Consider the following 21,100-nt stretch of genomic DNA (forward strand, 5'->3'; position numbering starts at 1 on the left):
CTGCATCTCTGCTCTGCAGATGCTGCTGACATAACTCAACAGGGCGACTGCAACTCCTGGCACAGTTTAAAAATCAACCCAGAGCTCCCTGCCCGCTGTCCCAGGAGGGAAATCAAAGGCGGCTCTGTCGGCACGGGACGAGGACACGGCATCCCCACAGCTGGGTGCACGTGGCAGCCGTGTCAGGGGCTTTGATGGGCTCATAAAAACCTCCAGAAATCCCAGTCTGGCCCCTGCTGCTGAGCTTGCTTTTGGGATTAAAGCCCCGGCATTCCTGAACTGGGTTTAGGTGGAACAGCTGGGCCTGGTGCTGGCTCCCGCCCCAGCCCCTGCACACAGCCCTGAGCTCTGTGGGCAGCGCGAAAGGAGAGGTTTTATTGGTGCAAGGTTTGATTAAAATCTTGCAAACAGGTTTCAGATGGCACTGAAAGCTGATACCGGGGCAGCAAAGCGGGGCTTGTTGCTTTTGTTCCTGAAATTCTGCTCAACTCTGACCTTTAGGCAGCCCAGACTGGAGGCGAAGGGCTGGAGGACATTGCCAGGGCTGGGTTTGCCTCCACAGGCAGCAGCAATGTTCCTGGAGTTATAGGATTATTATAGTTCATTCCAGGTTGGCAGGGATTCACAGGGATCACTGAGTCCGAGTCCTGGCCCTGCACAGAGCTGGGTGAAGCCCACCAGGCTTCCTGCACATAAACCACCCAGTTCTAAAATAAATACTGAATTATTTAAATCAATTCAGTACCCTCAGAGCAGCAGAAGCAGAATTTAGGGTAGAAACTGTCCATCCACCCCATCTTTCTCAAGCCACCAGCCAAGCCTTGTCCTCAAACACATCTGCAGAATTTCACACACACGTTTGGTTTCCCTGGGTGAGTTTTCCCCAGCTCTGGGACACTGCTGAGCCAACCAAGGCTTCTGCAGGCTCAGGGCTTTGGGGCTGCTCTGTCCTCAGAAGAAATTCAAACAAGTGGCTGCGACCTTGCAGGAAAAAGCAGATGATGTTTTAGTCCTAAATCTGCCGAGCACAACAGATTTTGCAGAAGCCTTGAAATGCACATTTGGGTTGATTTGGGTGTTTAAATAGCAACCATCCTCTGGCTTGGTTTTTTTTATTTGGGAACAGATTGTTTGCTTCCCTGTGACCTCTCCCTGGGAATCACTTTTAAGTCTCCCCTGTTTTGACAGGTTGTTTGTGCAGAGCTCAGCATTCACCTTCCTAAACCGAAATCTTATCCTCCCGCTACTGAAAAATTGATTTGCTGGGTTTGTGCAAAGCCAGCCCGTGGATCCTGCACGACCAAACAGCAGGATCAGGGATGGGCCTTTGCTATTGCAGGGACAAAAATACCATTTTTCACCCTGCTCTCGGTGCCTGGCCTGAGGAGCTCACCTCCACACAGGTTTTCACGGTGATTCAGTGTGAAATTGGGGTTAGAACCGTTTTCTCAGCCTGGCTCTGAGTCATTTTCCCAGGGCAGGCAGGAGCTGCTGTTGAGGCAGCAGAGGGAGCAGATTCCTGGGTGGTCCCTGTGGCCACGGAGCAGGGAGAGCAGAGCATTCAAGTGTAACTTGAGGATGAAGGGAAAGGGGCACCGAGCCACTTTCTCCCAGTGTTATCTCAGGCAGCAGATGGGGAACAGAGATAGCGATGGTGGCTGCTCATTTTCCGTGCCCTCTCCAGCCAAATCCAGTAAATAATGAAGTGTAATTTGCCAAATAGCCTTTGGATGTGGGATTTGCTTTCAAAGGTCCTGATCCTGCCACTGTGGAGGCAATCCTGGATTGTGTGTTGGACTGAGGGCAGGAATTGTGTCCTGAGAGACTCCATGCCAGGAATTTCACTGCTCCTACCAAGAGCCAAGAGTCTGCAATCATTTCTTGAGAGCCTTGGGGACTTGGCTGGAGGATGTGCAAAGGGAAGGGGGAATTTTTGTGTTGGGGCTGAAAGGTGGAAGGTGCAGAAGTGGGGACAGAGAAGTTGCTCTGTGTGGCTTGGCAGTGGAATTGTGTTGGGAGCATCCAGCAGATGATCTGGGATTACTTTCAGCATTGTTACCCTCACCCTGTGCTACAGAGCTGCATGTGCAGGTTTATCCATGGAAAAACCAGGATTGTTTAGGTTGGAAAAGCCTTCCAAGATCATGAGGTCCAACCATTCCCCAGCAATGCCAGGTGATCACTAACCCATGTCCCCAAGAGCCACATCCACAGGTTTTTTAAACATTTCCAGGGGTGATGACTGCACCACTGCCCTGGAATTCTGTTGACCCAACCCCCAGATTCCCACTTGGAACAAAACCCAGTGTTGGGTTGTTTGGCCTTCAAATGATGCCCATGAGTTTGGCTGGAGAGGACTTGAGTGGAGCAGGAGTTCCAGACTGGGCAGCTGGGCTGGCTTTTCCCAGTGGCTGCAGCACTGCTTCCATCCCTGACTCTGTGTTTTATCAGGAAAACACCAACACTGCCTGCAACAGGCCCTCAGCAGGTGTAAAAGTTTATTAAATCAGGAGTTTAACAAACTTGGAGCGATGGAAAACTGGTGGTTGAGTTTCCACAAGACTCAGAATTTTTGATTTTCAATGTTGGCGTCCAGATATTCATGAGAACACCAAAGACTTTCTTTGCCCATGGTGTCATTTTTCCACTGAGTTTTCATGGAAAATTTCCACTAGGCTGCCGAGCTAAACCAACCTCAGGTGGAAGATTTTCATCTCTGCTGACCAAGGGCAGTTTTTGGGGTGGTGGTTGTCCAAGACTTTCCTTCTCCATCAAAGATGTTTTTCAGGAACACTGAAAGTACGGGGAAAAGAGCCAAACCTCTATTCAGATATTTTGCCTCAAATGGTTGCTTTTATTGTGAGACTCTTTGGCTACAAAGCTTCATCTCCTTCCAAATAAATTAGAAAAAGGGATTTAAAAAAGGAAAGGAAGAGGTTTGGTCCTTGTCAGGACTGACTCCAGGCCTGGCTCTCGGCTTGGCCCCGCTGTCCCATGGGATGGCAGCGTTGGCCATGACTCACCCTGGCTCCTGCTATGGATGTGCCTGACGTAACTCTGGGCTAATGTGGGATTTTCCAGCTCTTTGTTTCCCTTCCCCCCTCAAATGGGTATTCTGCCACTCCTCCATCCTGTCTCAGCCTGCTGTCAGCTCGCTTTTTCATGGACTCCTAGAATCATGGAATGGTTTGGGATGGAAGGGACCTTGAAGCCCATCCCATCCCACCTCCTGCCTTGGGCAGAGACACCTTCCACTATCCCAGGTTGTTCCAACCTGGCCTTGGACCCTTCCAGGGAAGGGACAGCCACAGCTTCTCTGTTCCAGGGCCTTCCCACCCCCACAGGGAAGAATTTCCTAGAATAAAGAATTTTCTAAGATTCTTTAATTTTCTCTTTGCTTTTCCTTGCACTGGGATGACAGACTGGTAATTCAGGGATGCTTTTCTCCCTCTTTCTTGCTCACCCTGGTGTGGGACTCTGCCTTCCTCGGTGCCTGGAGCAGCCGAACCATTTCCCAAGCTCCAGACACACCTGGAATGCTGAAGCCCAGCAGGCTGATATCTGGAAAGGCCTTGATGTCATCATCCAATAGCACATTCCAGAAGTGTAGGTACACCATGTACACCTGGCTGGCATTCCCTGATGTCTTTCCCAGCCCCATGTCCTCATGGCTGTGTTTTTCTCCTGCCTCTTTCAGACATGGAATGTGCAGATGTGCCTTTATTAACGCCCAGCAGCAAAGAAATGATGTCCCAGGCACTGAAAGCCACGTTCAGCGGCTTTGCCAAGGAGCAGCAGCGGCTGGGAATTCCCAAAGGTAAGACTTGGCTTCCCATGAACGACCACAGTACCCACAGGGGTTGTGTCCTCCTTCCAGGCTGCCCAAAATTCCCTGTCTGCCATCTCCCCTGCTGGTTTTCCTCAGGTGGTGTTGCCTTTCAAATACCACCTGAAGCTTCTTGGAAAAATGTGGACAAGTCTTCTCCACTAAATAGAGAAGCAGCATGAACTCTTTGACAGAGGCTGGTGGGAGAAACCAAGAAAATTGGAGAAATGGGTGGGAGGAGGGGGTCAGAGAAGTGATGGGACTTTTAGAAGTCCCAAACAAATCCAAAGCTCGTTCCTTGGATGAAACGTGTCCGCATTAAGGCTGATCCAGACTGGGCATGGTGTTCCTCACACCCTGGTGCCAGTGGGCTGCCAGGGGTGAGGCTGTGGCAGTGCAGGGCAGGGCACACTGTCTGTGTCCTGCTGTCCTGGGAGCACTGCCTGAGGGTGCTCTCGGCTGGATCCCTCTGCAGACCCGCAGCAGTGGACGGAGACGCACGTGCGGGACTGGGTGATGTGGGCAGTGAACGAGTTCAGCCTGAAGGAGGTGGATTTCCAGAAGTTCTGCATGAATGGAGCTGCCCTCTGTGCCCTGGGCAAGGAGTGCTTCCTGGAGCTGGCGCCTGACTTTGTGGGAGACATCCTTTGGGAACATCTGGAGATCCTGCAGAAAGGTCAGTCCTGGGGTGAACAATTCACAGCATCCCTGCCAGCCTGGTTCTGGGGCTTTCCACAGACCAGGAGGTGTTCACCTTGAGCTTTAATCCCAGGAAAAACATCTTCCAAAGCCCAGCTTTTCAGCAGGATTCCAAATGGGCATCCCAACGGCAGCGGGCAAGGCGAATCCTGGCAGTGCCTCAAAGAGGCAGAGTGTTTGTGCCAGCTGCTTGGCAGGGATCCTCAGTGGGCAGGGACACTGTGCCTGCCTGGAATCCATGGTGGGATTTTCCAAAGCATTTTTCCTCAGCCTGTTCAGCTCCTGTTGTGAATTTTACTATTTCCTCCACTGGAACTGGGTACAGGAGTACAGCCAAAATCCTGCCCAAATTTCCCAGTGGCGATTGGAAGCTTTGCTTTGTTCCCTGTCCCAAAAAAGGGTGTTCCATGTCCCTAAAACCAGCATTTCTGGGAGGAGAAGCCATTTGTGCCATTCCCTGCGTGACAGCATCCAAGGGCATTAACTTTCAGTGACTGGGGACACACACTTTGATTTAGGGTGTTGATTTTCCATGTCTGGATGCCCAGGAGTGCTGGGATGGTTTCTGAGGAGCAGGTGAGGAGCTGAGCACCTCAACCTGAGCCACAAGCAGGAGCTGCAGCACTACCTGGGCTCTTTTTCCAGCTCCCTTCTCTGCAGAGCTCTGCTTTCCTGGAACATCCCCTGGGCTGTCCTACTGACCCTGGTGGCAGGAAGGGGAGGGGGAGCACAGTTATTCCTTCCAGGAAACCATTGACAAATGGATGTTAATTGCCCATTACTAATTTTACTGCTACCTGTGGTTTGCAGAAGGTAAACATGGCCCTTCCTGGGCTCTGGGCAGGCCAGGCTGTTTTCCTGCTCTTGGGCTCTAAATCTGCTCTGTCCCTTTTGTTTTGCATATTTTTCATGGAGTGCTTGGATCAACACTGAGCAGTTTAGCCAAACAAAGCCAAACCTTGTGTCAGCCCAATTTCTCCTTGCATTGAGCCATTGCTTGCACCTTCCCACAGCCCCTCTTCTCTGCTGTCCCTGCCCATGGTTGGGAGGTCTTCAAGGTCCTTTCCAACCCAACCCAACCCTCCTAGGATTCTGTAATTCTGTGATTTTTTGGGCTGTGCCCACTGGAGAGGGTGGGATGTGCTGGAGGTGCTGATTGAGGCACCAGGGCTGGGTTTGCACCTCCTTCCTGCAGATTCCCCACACAGAGATGGACTTGATGCTGTACCTTTATGGCAGAGGGGAATCATAACTTCAGACAGCACTGACACACATGGGTATTCAGACATTGAATTGGCAGGGGAACCATAGTTTCAGACAGCACTGACACACGTGGCTATTCAGATACTGGTGGTACAAAGGCCTGGGACAGAGTGGAGTTTTTTTAAAGAAGCTAAAAATTCTTTGTGCCTGCTGCAACTCTTCTTCTGAAAGGCTGAAAGTGAATAAAGCTGAATTTCTGTGTCTTCACACTGTTGGTGTTGCCCCGGGAACCCAGAAATCTCCATTGCCTGTTTGGTTTCACTGGTGACTTTGTCACCCTGGCACAAGCAGGGCCCTTGCTCCTCTGGTGGGCTCTGAGCACATTTCCAGTGAGGTATTTGTGGGTGACAAAGAGCTCCCAAAAAATAACCAGACTCCCCCCAGGACTGGTTTCTGTTCCCTGTAGGTGCTGGGGCTCATTCCAGCCCTGACCAGAGCTGGGCTAGAGCTGTACAGACAGAACAGAGCTATCCCTGTCCCTGTCCCTGTCCCTGTCCCTGTCCCTGTCCCTGTCCCTGTCCCTGTCCCTGTCCCTGTCCCTGTCCCTGTCCCTGTCCCTGTCCCTGTCCCTGTCCCTGTCCCTGTCCATGTCTCTGCCCACACAGGAGGAGCTGGGGCTCTCCCTCTGCACCCGGATGTGGCATGGGAAGAGATCCAGGAGTCCCCAGACTCAGCCAGGGCTCCAGGTTGTCTCTCCATCCTCCCCACCATCATCACTGGGGATGTTGGTGCTGGGAGTGGTTGTTAACCCCGAAATGCCTGGCTTTACCTGTTCTGCTGGCCCGGGGTTGTGCTGGGACAGGCTGTGACCCCGCTGTCCCCTGTGAGCACTGCCTGACTCACCTACCACAGCCTGCTCAGCCTTTAAAAACAGCACATGTGTGCCTTTTCCCTGCATGGATTTGGGTATTTTCAGGCTCACTTTTCCATAATTCTTCCTAAAATAACCTCCTCAGTTACCAGCAGTCAGCAGTGCCCTGCACTTGACTCTGAGCTCAGCCGAAGGTTCTCCCCTGCTCTGTGGTCGCCCCCTGCCCCTTGGCAGACACTGTGGAGAGAGGAACAGAGCATTTCTCATTAGCCCTCTGTGTTTGCACAACCCCTCCTTTTGTTAGGGAATATTTTCCAGCCTGCAGTCCCCAGGGGAGAGGGCCAAATTTAGGCTCCTCACAGGGAACGTGCATTATCTGTGCTCGCCTCTCCAGAGCCGGGGCACAACAAACCCAGCCCAGAGCTGCCCGGGGGCCTTGCTTTGGTTAAAGGAAAGAAAATTCCCACCCCAATGGCCCTGCTCAGCATGCCATGCTGGAATGAGTCAGGTGTTCATGGAAAAACTGCCCAGAGTAGGGGCAGGGTGGCTTTTACGTGGGAAAGCAAATCCAGCACAGCCCAGGAGGAGCGAAGTGCTTGGAAAAAGCCACAGGAAGCAGGGAATCCATGCTTTGACATGCTCCATGCTCTGTCCCAGTGAGTTATGCCTATGGAAAGCTGAAATTTGGCATTTTGACCATATATACATGGAGGAGTCTGTGTCAGGAGTGGGACAAAGCCGTTTGGGACATGGAATGTTCTGCCAGCATCAGGTGCTGCACAGGCTGGGAATGCACATGGATTTGGGGTTGGAGGAGCTGGCTTTGGGATGGGTCACTCACTCCCTCATACACACCTACTGCTGGTCTAAAAATAAGGCTCTTCCAGGAAAACAACTGTCCTTGTGTGGGGAGTTTTTCCAGGAGCTCACACATGGAAGTGTGCTCAGCAACCCCCAGGAGAAGGAGAGGTGACAAAGCCTGAGGCAAGCAAGGAAATGCTGCAGCTGGGAGCTCAGAGCCTCCTGGGGCCCTGGCTGAGGGCGTTGTTGCTGTTTGGGTTGGGCTGGTTTTGTTTAAGCTCAGCAGGAATTCCCAAAGGGCCCCACGTGCCCCAGGTTCCTGTGGGATTTCAGCACTGGATTCATTTCTGTCGCTCAGAACGTCCCAGTTTGACCTGGGGGGGAGATTTGGGGAAGTTCAGGGCTCTGTGTGTCACAGCAAGTGTTGCACAGCTCCGTGTGCCTTCCACTGGTGACATTTCCTTCCTTTCCTCTTTGCAGAGGAGGCGAAACCGTACCCAGCCAACGGAGTGAACACCACGTACCCCGAGTCCCGCTACACCTCAGACTACTTCATTAGTAAGTCTCAATTAGCAGTGTCAGTTATCACCATCACCATGCCTGGAGGCACCTTTGAGCAGAGGTTTGTCCTCACCACAACAGGACTGCACCCTGCAAAGGGGATCTTGTGTTTCCAAGGGTTTAGGGGTGGTTTGGAAGCCTCCTGGACTTTTTGGTGGCTGCCTTGTGTGCCAACATCTGATTTCTTCAAGCACTGTTTGTTTGAAGCTGTAACTCAGCAGATTTTAAAAGCAGCCTCAGCACACCTGAGTATTGGGAAATGTAAAAAGTCTGTTAAAAAAGGGAGAGAATGGGGGGAAAGGCTGAACTCTGGATTGCCAGGGAGGAGCCTAGCAAGGAAAGGGATGAGTCTCCACCTGCACTCCTGCACTTCCCATTGCCATTGCTTTGGAGATGTTCTTCAAGGGCATTGGAAATCTGGGAGATATTTCATGAGCCAGCAAAAAGCCCAACTGACCTGAGGAGGAGAGATTTGGATGAGGTGTGAGGGAGAAATCCTTCACTGTGAGGGTGGGGAGGCCCTGGCACAGGGTGCCCAGAGAGGTTGTGGACTCTCCATCCCTGGAATTGTCCCAGGCCAGGCTGGACAAGGCTTGGAGCAACCTGGAACAGTGGGAGGTGTCCCTGCCATGGCAGGGATGGAATGGGATAAGCTTTAAGCTCCCTTCTAATCCAAAACCTTCTGGGATTCTGGGATTCAGTGATTCTGTGGATTGGGATTCCAGGCTCTGGCATGAGTCCTTCCTGTGCAAGGACTCACCTATCCCAATCAGCAATGAAACATTTTTACCGTGTTGTTCCTCTGCTGAGACTCCACTCCCCAGGATTTTCCAGCTTTTTCCTTCTGGCAGCTGTCCTGGCAGGAGTTTGGTGCAAAGCACGTTGAGGACAGTCTGGGGATTCTGTGGATTGGGATTCCAGGCTCTGGCATGGGGAGGAGTGTCTGCACAAGGGATTAAAATCCACTCCCCAGAATTTTCCAGCTTTTTCCTTCTGGCAGCTGTCCTGGCAGGAGTTTGGTGCAAAGCACATTAAGGATGGTCTGGAGTATCTAATTTTGCCAAATTGCCACATTTTCAGACCCCATGTCTGTAGCTTCTGGAGCCCTCACCCAAAGCATTATGAGAGGGGGTGTGGGATGCTCTGGGGCCCAAAGCAGTGCCCAGGGGAGGGCTGTGGGTTGTCTGGGGCCCTCACCCCAAGCAGTGACCAATCGAGATGCTGTGGGTTGTCTGGAGCCCAAAGCAGTGCCCAAGGGAGGGGGTGTGGAATGTCTGGAGCCCTCACCCAAAGCAGTGAGGGGATGTGGGATGTCTGGAGCCCTCACTCCAAGCACTGCTCTGTGCCCTCACCCCAAGCAGGGAGGGTCTGTGGGATATTTGGAGCCCTCACCCCAAGCAATGAGGGGCTGTGGGATGCTCTGAGCCCTCACCCCAAGCAGGGAGGGTCTGTGGGATGCTCTGGAGCCCAAAGCAGTGCCCAAGGGAGGGCTGTGGGATGTCTGGAGCCCTCACCCCAAGCAGGGAGGGTCTGTGGGATGCTCTGGGGCCCAAAGCAGTGCCCAAGGGGGGCGTGTGGGATGTCTGGAGCCCTCACCCCAAGCAGGGAGGGTCTGTGGGATGCTCTGAGCCCTCACCCCAAGCACTGCTCTGTGCCCTCACCCCAAGCAATGAGGGGGTTTGGGACGCTCTGAGCCCTCACCCCAAGCAATGAGGGGCTGTGGGATGCTCTGAGCCCTCACCCCAAGCAATGAGGGGGTTTGGGACGCTCTGAGCCCTCACCCCAAGCAGGAAGGGGCTGTGGGATGCTCTGGGGCCCAAAGCAGTGCCCAAGGGAGGGCTGTGGGATGCTCTGGAGCCCAAAGCAGTGCCCAAGGGAGGGCTGTGGGATGCTCTGTGCCCTCAGGGCTGCTTTGGGCAGGCTCTGACCCTGCTGTGTCCCCAGGTTATGGCATCGAGCACGCGCAGTGCGTGCCCCCCTCCGAGTTCTCGGAGCCCAGCTTCATCACCGAGTCCTACCAGACCCTGCACCCCATCAGCTCGGAGGAGCTGCTGTCCCTCAAGTACGAGAGCGAGTACCCCTCGGTGCTGCTGCGCGAGCCCGCCCAGGACCCGCTGCACAACGACTTCTTCTCCATCAAGCAGGAGGTGGTGACCCCAGACAACATGTGCATGGGCCGTGCCAGCCGAGGTAAGGCTGGGATCAAACTGGGAAATCCGCTTGGAGAGGGTTTTCAGGGCTTTACAGAAGGTTTACACAGGATGTGTTTGTAGGGAAAGCGGGAGATGAGAAATGCTGAGTTAAAAACGCTGTGGAACAGGACCGATGTTGTTGAGAGAGAAACTGTGATGTGGTAACTTCTTTGAGCCAGGTCTAATAAGTTCTTAGAGGTCTATATCACACCCAAGATAGCTCAGCTACCTTTGGAGGCATAAAAATCAGCAGGATGGCTTCTGTTGCGGTGTTGGAAACAAAAAGGTTTAATAAAAGGCAAAATAACAAACAGAGGAAAACCAAGCCAGGTGCTAGATGTTCTTGCTCCTGGTAAAACACCTCCCAAAAGCCATTAGTTTCTTTGTTCACTCCTTTTTCTAGTTAATTGCCCAGGAAGAACTTTTTGGCTCCTGTCCAATTGGCCATCCTTGAGTTTGAGGTGAAGTCCCCATGGCCTATGAGTGGATTTTTCACCTAATCCAGGAGAGAAACTTCTGGGCTTCTTTCCTTTTGGAGGGGACAAAGGATGGTTTTGTCACTCTGTCAACAAAGAGCACACTCCTATAAAATGGAGCTAGAAAAAGAGTTTTAAAGGATAGATTGTAAATAAGACTAGATACTTTGGAGCAACAGAACAATGAAAGTTCTAGAAAAGGGGATTGTGTGACAGGGGCTGGCTTGGGTTCCTGCTGTTCTCACCTCCCTCCCCAGGGAATGGCCCTGGGAGCACCGAGGGAGCTGAGCAGTGCTGACACAGCCCTCTCCAGCCCTGCTGGCTTCCCTGGTGGCTCTGAGCCCTCCCTGCCCTTCTCCCTCCCCAGGGAAACCTCGAGGAAGGTCTTTCTTTCCTCTCCTCTGCTGCCTGTTTTACATCCTCTGCAGAAAGGGCACGTTTCTGGTGCTCTGCTTTGATGTCCAACCTGAGAGAAATAGAACTGAGCTTTCATGTTATCAGGGAGGACAAACTGCTGGGTGCTGGTAGAAATCCCATTTTTAGGAGCCCAGGCAAAGCCCCACAAATTCTTCACAAGGGGGGATTGCTGTTGAAGGCTCTGAAGGTTTTGCACTCTGTGATCCAAACTCTTTGTCCATTATGTCCAGGATTTGATGGCTGCTTGTTTGAAATACTCTGCTGCAGCCAGTTCCTGAGCTTGGTTAGGAGGTGCAGGTGTCAGGGGCTGGGGCAGCAGCAGAGCCAAGGACCCCCAAATGCTGCTCCTCAAAGAGTTACAGGTACATGATTGCTGTTTGAGGTGGTGGGATTTGAACACCTGAACGCTTTGGAGGATCTGAGCCCAAATTCCTTCCCAGTTAATGCTGTGAGGCTGGGAGCACGTGGGGCCCACGTGTCTGATTGCTTTGTGATCACATCAGTGATGCCAGGCTGGGGATGGGGCTCTGCCTCCTTCAAAGCAAAAAGCTGAGTCCATGGAGCTCAAAGCCCCTCACAAGTGGGATCATTATCTCCAGATTCCAGGTAGGGAACCTGGGACACAGGGAAGAGCTGTGACCTGCCTGCCATCCCCTAAAATGGAATCCAGGTGTCCTCAGCCCCAGAATTCATTAGAGGGACGTGGTGCTGTGAGCCAGGTTTGATGTGCAGCAGTTAAACCCCTTTATCCAGAGAGCTGAGGATGAGCTGCCCTCCCAGCAAGGCCAGAGCTGCTTTCCAGGCACGTGCAGCTCATTTGAACTTCCTCACTCTTTTCCAGGCTGGGAGAGCCAATTACAGGGAACTTGTTATTTGTGCCTCTCCTTCTGAGAGAGGTGACCTGAGCCAGAAGGGCAGCAGGGTTTTAATTTTGGGGAAACTTCTCTTTTTGGAGTTGTTTTTCTGCCTGAATTTCAGCAATGCCTTTGCCTTTTCTTGACCTTTTCTTTCACACAGGTGATTTCATCATTCTCACAGTGCAATGGTTCAGGAAGGCTTTTGCAACTGAACCTCGAGCTGTTCTCAAACCTAAAATGGTTTTGGGGGAGGGAACAGAGAGCCCTGGCTGCTGCTGTTAGCAAAGACTTGAACAGTGGTTGCAAGAGGCTGTGCTCACACCGGTGCTGCATTTCAGCCATGGAAGGGCCTTTGGGGGACACAAATCCTCCCAGGGCTGGGGGAAAGCCTTAATATAAAGCAGAGCCCAGTTAATTTATATTTATGTCCCTCTTTACCCTGCACTGTCTTACAAGGTTAGCTGACACAAAGTCAAGCCCTTCAGCATCACCTCAGGGTGAAGGTTTTCCAGACACTGTGGGGCCTTTTCCAGGCCTTCTGTGGGGCCTTTAGGAGGAAGTTTTGGGGTCCCATGGGGGTTGTTTCTCTCTGCTCTGTCAGTGAGGGCGGCTGGTTGAGAAGTGGAGCTGCCAAACTCATTTAAGCTGGTCCTGAGTAAGTGCAGGGCGTGATTGTTCCAGCTAGGTGGAATTTAGGTGAATTTTCAATGGATTGACACAAATCACATCTCTGTCAGGTTTTAGTTCCTTTTTTAAATGAGCCTGTGCTGCAGGACTGCTCAGGGAATTGGTTATGGCAATTAATGTACACACACAGAGCAGCGTTGTGTTCTCCTTAGCAGGATTCAGAGAAGGATTGAAGCGTGAAAATCCTCAAAAAAACAAAAAGCAAATAGAAAAGAGTTTGGAACAGGGCTGTCCCAGCAGAGTGAAGCCAATGGATCCCAGCTCCCAGTGACTCCAGGCCAGCAATCAGGGCAGGCCCTGCAGTAGTTGAGTCTTTTCACAGCAACTGCTCTTCAAACTACAACACAACAAATATTTGGGGGAATGTGCCAGCGCCCTTCCACGTTCCCTGTCCCCTGGGATTTGCTCTCTGGGCCCAGGCTGTGGGTAGCTCTGCCAATGGAAATTTCTCCAGGAGCTCTTGCACAATCCCAGCAGCTGTTTTTAGCTGGGTTTGGGAAATTAGTGAACTTGAATGATCCTGTTAGCTTGTCAGGGAAGATGTTGAGCAATCAGTAGAGTGGGGAGATCAGAGGCTGCAATTTCATTTTGTTCTTTGGGGCCTTTTTTAGCTCTGTTTCAGTACAGCGCTGGCTCTGGGGGGTGTAAATCAGCACTGCTGAGGATCTGGCCTCTCATGTTCTGGCTTTGACTAAAAATACCCCAGAGAGTGACTTTGACACAAACCAGCTGTGCTCACCTTACCAGAGCTGGAAAAAGCTGTTGGAGCTCTCAGCCATTGGCTCTGCTCCTGCAGCAAACCTGCTGCTGGCTGGGGATTTGGGGCTGGCTGGAACAGATGGCAGCAAAAGGCTGCTGTGTAATCTGGGGAGAAACATCCAAATTCCAGAAGCTGGGTGTGCCTGAGCAGTGTTTGAATTGGGCTGGCAGATGTAGTGGGGATTTATTGGAGACCTCCAATATCCCTCAGCAGCAAGAGAATCACAGAAATCAGAGAATCATGGAAAGGTTTGATGTGGGAGGGACCTTAAAGTTGGTTCTACCCCTGCCATGGCAGGGACACCTTCCACTGTCCCAGGCTGCTCCAAGCCCTGTCCCTGGCCTTGGGCACTGCCAGGGATCCAGGGGCAGCCACAGCTGCTCTGGGCACCCTGTGCCAGGGCCTCAGCACCCTCTGAATGAAGAGGTCCTGGAGTGCCCATGTTTAGGCTCCGGAGCTCAGCCTTGAGTATCTAAAGTGAATTTTATCTCTGAAATTGCCTTTTGGAAATGAGGGACCATTTCCAGCCAGCCCCAGGCCCCAGTCTTGGGTAGAGAGGCCAGATTTGGGTTTTCCCCTGTCTCTCTCTGCCTGAAGTTTTCCAGGGCTCAGCCCTGCTCTGGATGGCAAAGGTGAAAATATTGCAGCTCTGGGCTGTACTCACTTTGGAGATGGGAGGGAAAGGAACAGCATCAGTTGCTCTGTGCCTGCACAGTGCACAGGTGAAGCACTCTGTGCTGGCCAGGTGAGGCACCCTATACTGGCCAGGTGAGGCACCCTATACTGGCCAGGTGAATCACCCTATACTGGCCAGGTGAAGCACTCTGTGCTGGCCAGGTGAAGCACTCTGTACTGCCAGGTGAGGTGCCCTATACTGGCCAGGTGAGGCACCCTATACTGGCCAGGTGAATCACCCTATACTGGCCAGGTGAAACACCCTATACTGGCCAGGTGAAGCACTCTGTAGTGCCAGGTGAGGTGCCCTATACTGGCCAGGTGAATCACCCTATACTGGCCAGGTGAATCACCCTATACTGGCCAAGTGAAGCACTCTGTGCTGGCCAGGTGAAGCACTCTGTACTGCCAGGTGAGGTGCCCTATACTGGCCAGGTGAGGTGCCCTATACTGGCCAGGTGAATCACCCTATACTGGCCAGGTGAAGCACTCTGTGCTGGCCAGGTGAGGCACCCTATACTGGCCAGGTGAGGTACCCTATACTGGCCAGGTGAGGTACCCTATACTGGCCAGGTGAAGCACTCTGTACTGCCAGGTGAGGCACCCTATACTGGCCAGGTGAAGCACTCTGTGCTGGCCAGGTGAGGCACCCTATACTGGCCAGGTGAAGCACTCTGTACTGCCAGGTGAGGTGCCCTATACTGGCCAGGTGAAGCACTCTGTGCTGGCCAGGTGAGGTGCCCTATACTGGCCAGGTGAAGCACTCTGTACTGCCAGGTGAGGCACCCTATACTGGCCAGGTGAAGCACTCTGTGCTGGCCAGGTGAAGCACTCTGTACTGCCAGGTGAGGTGCCCTATACTGGCCAGGTGAAGCACTCTGTGCTGGCCAGGTGAGGTGCCCTATACTGGCCAGGTGAAGCACTCTGTACTGCCAGGTGAGGTGCCCTATACTGGCCAGGTGAAGCACTCTGTGCTGGCCAGGTGAAGCACCCTATACTGGCCAGGTGAGGCACCCTATACTGGCCAGGCCTGTCTCACCTGCTGTGCCTCCCCCAGGTAAGCTGGGGGGCCAGGACTCCTTCGAGAGCATAGAGAGCTACGACAGCTGTGACCGCCTGACGCAGTCCTGGAGCAGCCAGTCCTCCTTCCAGAGCCTGCAGCGCGTCCCCTCCTACGACAGCTTCGACTCTGAGGACTACCCTGCCACCCTGCCCAGCCACAAGCCCAAGGGCACCTTCAAGGACTATGTGCGGGACCGGGCCGACATGAACAAGGACAAGCCTGTCATCCCTGCTGCTGCCCTGGCTGGCTACACAGGTAGGGCAGGGACCCCTGTGTGCCCCCAGCCCCTGGGGCAGCGCCTCCCTGTGCCCAGGGGCACGGTCTTGGGGCACTCTGGGCTGCCCCAGCTCGGGGTGGCTGGTGCAGGGAGGGTTTTGGGGTGTCTGCATCTCTTTCCCATCCACCCCACAGCTCATGGGGGATGTGGCACCTGGCTGGGCACAGGGCACTCAATGCCCTGTTCTCCCTTTGCCCCTGGCTGGCTGTGGAGGAGCTGGGGCTGGTTTGGTCCCTGAACAGAGCCTGCAGCCCTGTGCTGGTGACTGGTGGGCTCTTGGGTGTGCTTTCCCCCTGGGGCAGGAGCAGGCTCAGCTGCAGCTCCAGCACTGCTCTGTGTGTGGGGATGGTTCCTCTCCCTCTGGCACAGAGGAGGCTCTGCTGTACCTTGGTGTGAGGCAGGGATGGGGCACTGCCAGAGCCATCCCAAACATTTTCCATTCCCTGGGCTGGGAGAGATGAGAAGGTGATAGGCCATGGAAACTCTGGCTCTTTATGACAGCCCTTCAGCAATCTGGCATCTCCAAGGAGAGGAACCTGGTGGGATGGGACTTCCAGCTAAAGCTGAGCTCATCCTTTCCAGCCCTGGTGTGCCATGGCTTTTCCCTGTGCTCTGAGGAAAGCTCTGGGGCAGCCTCCTGCCAGTTCCCCTGGCCCTGCACCTTCAGATGTGTCCTGGCCCAGCTGGGAGCAGCTGGTGGAAAGAGTTGGTGGTGATAAAGATCGTGGCCAGGCCCAGAGCAGCTCCTGGGGCGCGGCTGTCCCCGCCTGCCTCCCACGCGCGGGGCTGACACCGAGCCTGGGGGTGGGAGAGCTGCAGGGGAGGAAAGGTGGGCAGATCATTTTAGGAGTGTAAAAAAGGAAGTGGTTTGTTGCTATAGCTTTAGTTAGAAAGAGAGCCCAGCCCTGCCTGCTGAATGGGACTCTACCAAATATGAGAGTGTTCTGCATTCCTGAATGGGCTGGGGAGGGAGAGCAGGAACTGTGCCCTGGGGCTCGTTCTCTGCTGTGCCATGGAAATCCATGATCCTGAGAAAAGAGACCACTTAGCACAAATTGCTCTTTTCATTCCTATTTTTAGTCCTATTTTCTCCTGGCAATGCCTTTCCCTGTGGCACCTGGAGGTGCTTTGGGGATGAGTTTGAACAGCTGGGGAAACCGAGGCACTGAGGTGCTGGCAAAATCAGGAACATTCTTTTCCAAGCTGGATATTTCCCTCCACGCTTGCTGTTGCTCATGGAACAGAGTGCAGAAGAGCCACCCCTGGAGAGAGGCGAGGAGCTGAAGTCAGTGGCTGGGCCCTGTGTTTTTCCAAGGAATTTTAGCACCCCAAAGGCTGTCCTTGGAGCTGTGCCTTCAGGAAGGGGAGACTTGGGTTCATGCAATGCCAGAGCACAATTCCAAACACTTTCCTCTGTGTAGCATTTTCCCTCACCTCATTTCCAACCCCTCTTGGAGCTGGGAAGAGAATCCCTTGGCCCAGGCACTTTGGTGGAATCAATAAGTGGGAAGGCCCGATTTCTTTATTTATTTTTGCATTGCTTCACTTGACAGGCTTTCAATGTGGGGAGGAAAATCTGGAATCACTGGGAAATGCTCGAGCTGGAGCTGTTTGCCTGCTCCAAAGGCTGCTGAGCAATATTCAGGGCTCAGGCCAGCAGAGCCAGCTTTTGCCATTGGGAAAGGACCCTGGATGGGTGATCCTGGCAGGCAGTGACTCCAGAGATGCCCTCTGAGCCATTTTAAAGCCCCCAGACCTTCAGCTCTGGGTTTTCCAAGCAAAGGGAGCCACAGCTGGGTCACTGTGAGAGCAGGGCCTGGGGAGAGCGGGTACAACATGCTGGGTTTCAAACTGAAGGAGAAATGGGCACTCCCCACTCTCTGGGTCTGTCAGTGGGGAAAACCCTGCTCAGGCTGCCCTGAGAGGGGCTGGAGGTCGGGCCTGGGCCAGCTGAGCCCAGAGTGGGGACTCAGGGAGAGCTCAGGGTGGGGATTTGAGCAGGGCTCAGAGTGGGAATTAGGGGGAGCTGAGTGGGGACTTGGGCAGAGCTCAGGGTGGTGACTGAGGCAGGGCTCAGGTCTCTTTGTGCATTGCTATGCTTTACTCTTACTTTACTCAGGGGAGGAAGCGCTGTCTGGCAGCCAGAGCAGAGGAACTCAAGAGTCTGCTGAGGAGGTGGAGCCTCCCAAAGAGCAGAGCAGGGCTCTGCCAGCCCAGGAGCCCCAACACTGAGACCCTGGGGTTCCATTTTCCCTTGGGGACACACCCAGCCCCAGCCCCAGCCCCAGCCCCAGCTACAGCCCCAGCCCCAGCCCCAGCCCCAGCCCCCTGCTCGTGCTGGCCCTGCAGGATGAAGAGCACATCACATCCCTCATCCCCAGAGCTCTCTGTCCTGGCTTTAAGGAGCCAACACTCGTTCAGGCTGTGTTGGCAGGCTGTTTCTGTGTGCCCAGGGAGGTGGCCCCAGCAGATCTCTGATGCTATCTGCCCCAGAGGCGCCTGTGGGGTGAGAAGGTGCATTTTGGCGGAAGCTCTGTTGCATTTGATGTGTTCTTCACCCAGCTCTGAGCGGCCTTTCAGAGCTGCCTTATCTGCCCCCACATCTTGACCTATTTTAACAAGTTGCCATGGTTGCTCATGGAGAGGTTGATGCAATTTTCTTATCTTTTTTTTCGGAGGAGAAATGTAATTGCTCAGGAGTTGGTGAACTTCAGTTTCCATTGCTGCAGGGAGGGCCAGCCCTGGACACCTGGGTTTGGAGCTTGGACAGCTTGGATTTTACCTGAGGGCACGGCTGGGGCTGGACCAGGGCAGGGCAGGCTGAGATCGGGGAAAGGTTCTGCCCCCAGAGGGTGCTGGCACTGCCCAGGCTGCCCAGGGATGGGCACAGCCCCGAGGCTGCCAGAGCTCCAGGAGGAGTTGGGCAGCAATGCCAGGGATAGACAGGGTGGGATTGTTGGGGGGTCTGGGCAGGGACAGGGGTGGACTGGATGGTCCTGGTGGTCTCTCCCAGCTCAGGAGGTTCTCTGATTCTGAGATTCTACATTAAGCCAGATTTTCTTTTCTTTGCCATGACACAGAGTGCAACAATGAAATCCAGGCAAGGGGTGGCCTGGGATGTGTTCACTGCTAAACCTCACTCTGGCTCAGCTGAGCTCAGTTTGAGCTCTGTGGTTCAGCAGCAGAGCCAAGTTTGGTGTGAGTGGGCAGAGATCAGTGTCTGAGCCCAGCTGGGCTAAAGTGAGCTCAGCTCTGCCTCCACATGCCTGGGGCTGTGCCACAGCTGGATCCTGCAGCCTCTGGTGATTCCCATGGCCACCAGCATCCTGCAGGAGCCCTGCACCAGGTGGATAAGCTCAGCTGCGTCTTTGTGCCCTGGGCTGGTGTTTGCAGCCCGTGCTCCCTGCAGGGCCACAGGAGGCTCAGACCTTGCTGCTTCACTGTGGCCGTTCAGCACTGAGCTGGGTTTGGGTTCCCTTGAGCAGCTGTGTGGTTTGGCAGCCGAGTTGTGGGGTTTGTTTGCTCTGTGGTGGGCAGGACTGACACCCGGGGCTTTCCACGCACGGTGTCAGTGCGGCCGTGGCCCAGAACTGCTGCTCCACATCACTGAGCACCCAGCAGGGCCATCCCTCGTGTTCCAGAGGCAGGGGAGAGGGATGGGCGAGCTGAGCTGAGTGCACAGCAAGTCCTGAACCCCCAGATGCAGGCTGGGGTTGTATGGCTGCTGCTCCTGTCCTCTGCTCTGGGCTGGTCAGGGAGGGGCTGATCCTTTAAAGCCAGTCCCAGCACTCCAAGAGTTAATGCCCCTCCAGCTGCTGTCACCCATGCCCTGAGTGTCCCTCTCAGAGCATCCCTGTGGTCCTGCTGGGCAGTGGGGATTGAGGAGCCCTGCAGGAGCTGCCTCCCTCACAGATGTTGTCCCAGCCCAGCTCTCTGCTGAGCTGGACCTGCCCAGGCCAGGCCTTGCTGAGCCTGGCTGGCAGCACCCACAGGGCTGTGCCCAGCTGTGCCCCAGCCCTGCAGAGCGTGAGCTGCTGTGAGCAGAGCCTGGGCCTCCCCGGCTGTTGGTGAGCGATGTTATCTGTGCCAGCACTGAGAGCACAGCTGCTGTTTTTGCAAGAAAGCCGAGGTGGTGCCAGGAAAGCGGGTCCCTTCCAGGGCAGCTCAGGTGCTGCTGCCCCTCCCCTGTGCTGTGCTGCTGCTCTGCAGCCTCCACAGGCGAGATCCCCCCTGTGCTTTGGCCACCAGCACCCAATGCTCTGCCAGCAGCTGCCTCCCTGTCCCCTCTCCTGCCTCACTCCAGTGCCCTGCCTGTCCCTGCCTCCCCTTCTGCAGCCTGTGCTGCAGCACTCCTGGATTCCAGCTCCTTCCCTGCCCGCCCCGCTGGGGCACAGAGTCCGTGTGGGCACAGCAGGGCACAGGGGCTCGGCAATGCAGGCACCCCTCCTGTGCCCAGCAGCACAACAGCTCCGCTGGCCCTGCCGGGGTGCAGGGAATGGGTCACCCTGCTTCTCCTGCCCCTGTCCTTCATGTCCTGCTTCTCCTGCCCCTGTCCTTCATGTCCTGCCCCTCCTGGCTCATGTCCTTCATGTCCTGCCCCTCCTGCCTCTTGTCCTTCATGTCCTGCTTCTCCTGCCCCCTGTCCTTCATGTCCTGCCCCTCCTGCCTCCTGTCCTACATGTCCTGCCCCTCTTGGCTCATGTTCTTCATGTCCTGCCCCTCCTGGCTCCTGTCCTACATGTCCTGCCCCTCCTGCCTCCCGTCCTTCATGTACTGCCCCTCCTGGCTCATGTCCTTCATGTCCTGCTCCTCCTGGCTCCTGTCCTTCATGTCCTGCTCCTTCTGCCTCCTGTCCTTCATGTCCTGCCCCTCCTGCCTCCTGTCCTTCATGTCCTGCTCCTCCTGCCTCCTGTCCTTTATGTCCTGCTCCTCCTGGCTCCTGTCCTTCATGTCCTGCCCTCACAGGTGCCTTCAGGGTGACCACCCAGCACTCCTGTCCCCTCCTGCCTCAGGCAGGGCCCGATGGGCTCTGTGCCCTTGTGGCCTCCCCGGGGTGGGGACTGCAGGGTGGCACCAGGGCGGTTCAGTGGCTCCTGCCCCAGCTGCCAGCCGTGCAAACGAGAGCAGACCCAGCCCCACGCGCCGCTGCCCAAGCGTGGCACAGCTCAGGGGGTGCTGGGGGCAGCAGCTCTGCCCGGGTCTCCTGCAGACACCCAGTGCCCAGGACACTGTCAGGGGCACGTGGAGCTCACAAAGCCCCTGGAGCTCTGCCAGGTGCCCCTGGAGTCAGCCTCGAGTTCAGGGACAGGGTGAGACTCTTGGGGCTGTCCCATGCAGGGTCAGGAGCTGGGGTTGATCTGTGTGGTCTCTTCCCACTCGTGATATTCTATGAGATCAGTCCTCCCAACACCCCATTCTGAGAGCAGAGGGGCTGCACAGGGGAGCAGCTCTGGCCTGGACAGCCCTGGCTGCTCTCCTGCCTGCAGTCATGGCCATGCTGCTCCCTAAGGAAGGAGGAAGGGCTTCCTGGGTCCTCTCCTGCTTTTTCACAGCTGTTCTTTGGAGATGCTCCATCCAAGCTCCACCAGTGCAGTGACTGCTGCCTGCACCAGCCTGGGCAGGAGCTGTGGGAGCTGCTCTGACAAGGGAGTGACAGGGACCAGCTTTCTGGGGTATTTGGGGACCATGGTGCCATCCAGGGGGTGGGCAGGCTGGCAGGTGATGGGGCAGGGGCT

At 54.8% G+C, this 21,100-nt stretch overlaps 1 protein-coding gene across 1 annotated transcript in view; it reads left to right on the plus strand.

Annotated features, from left to right (window-relative positions):
• The window catches only part of ETS1 (ETS proto-oncogene 1, transcription factor), a 54,039-nt gene that overhangs the window by 23,196 nt on the left and 9,743 nt on the right, over positions 1 to 21,100 (plus strand). Inside the window, exons 2-6 of the mRNA XM_058041331.1 lie at positions 3,698 to 3,817; positions 4,302 to 4,502; positions 7,881 to 7,958; positions 9,906 to 10,151; positions 15,083 to 15,343. Coding sequence (XP_057897314.1) covers positions 3,698 to 3,817; positions 4,302 to 4,502; positions 7,881 to 7,958; positions 9,906 to 10,151; positions 15,083 to 15,343 — 906 coding nt within the window. The remainder of the gene's footprint in view (positions 1 to 3,697; positions 3,818 to 4,301; positions 4,503 to 7,880; positions 7,959 to 9,905; positions 10,152 to 15,082; positions 15,344 to 21,100) is intronic.

Source organism: Melospiza georgiana, chromosome 27 (genome assembly GCF_028018845.1).
Source record: "Melospiza georgiana isolate bMelGeo1 chromosome 27, bMelGeo1.pri, whole genome shotgun sequence".
In the NCBI taxonomy this organism is placed as follows: Eukaryota; Metazoa; Chordata; class Aves; order Passeriformes; family Passerellidae; genus Melospiza; species Melospiza georgiana.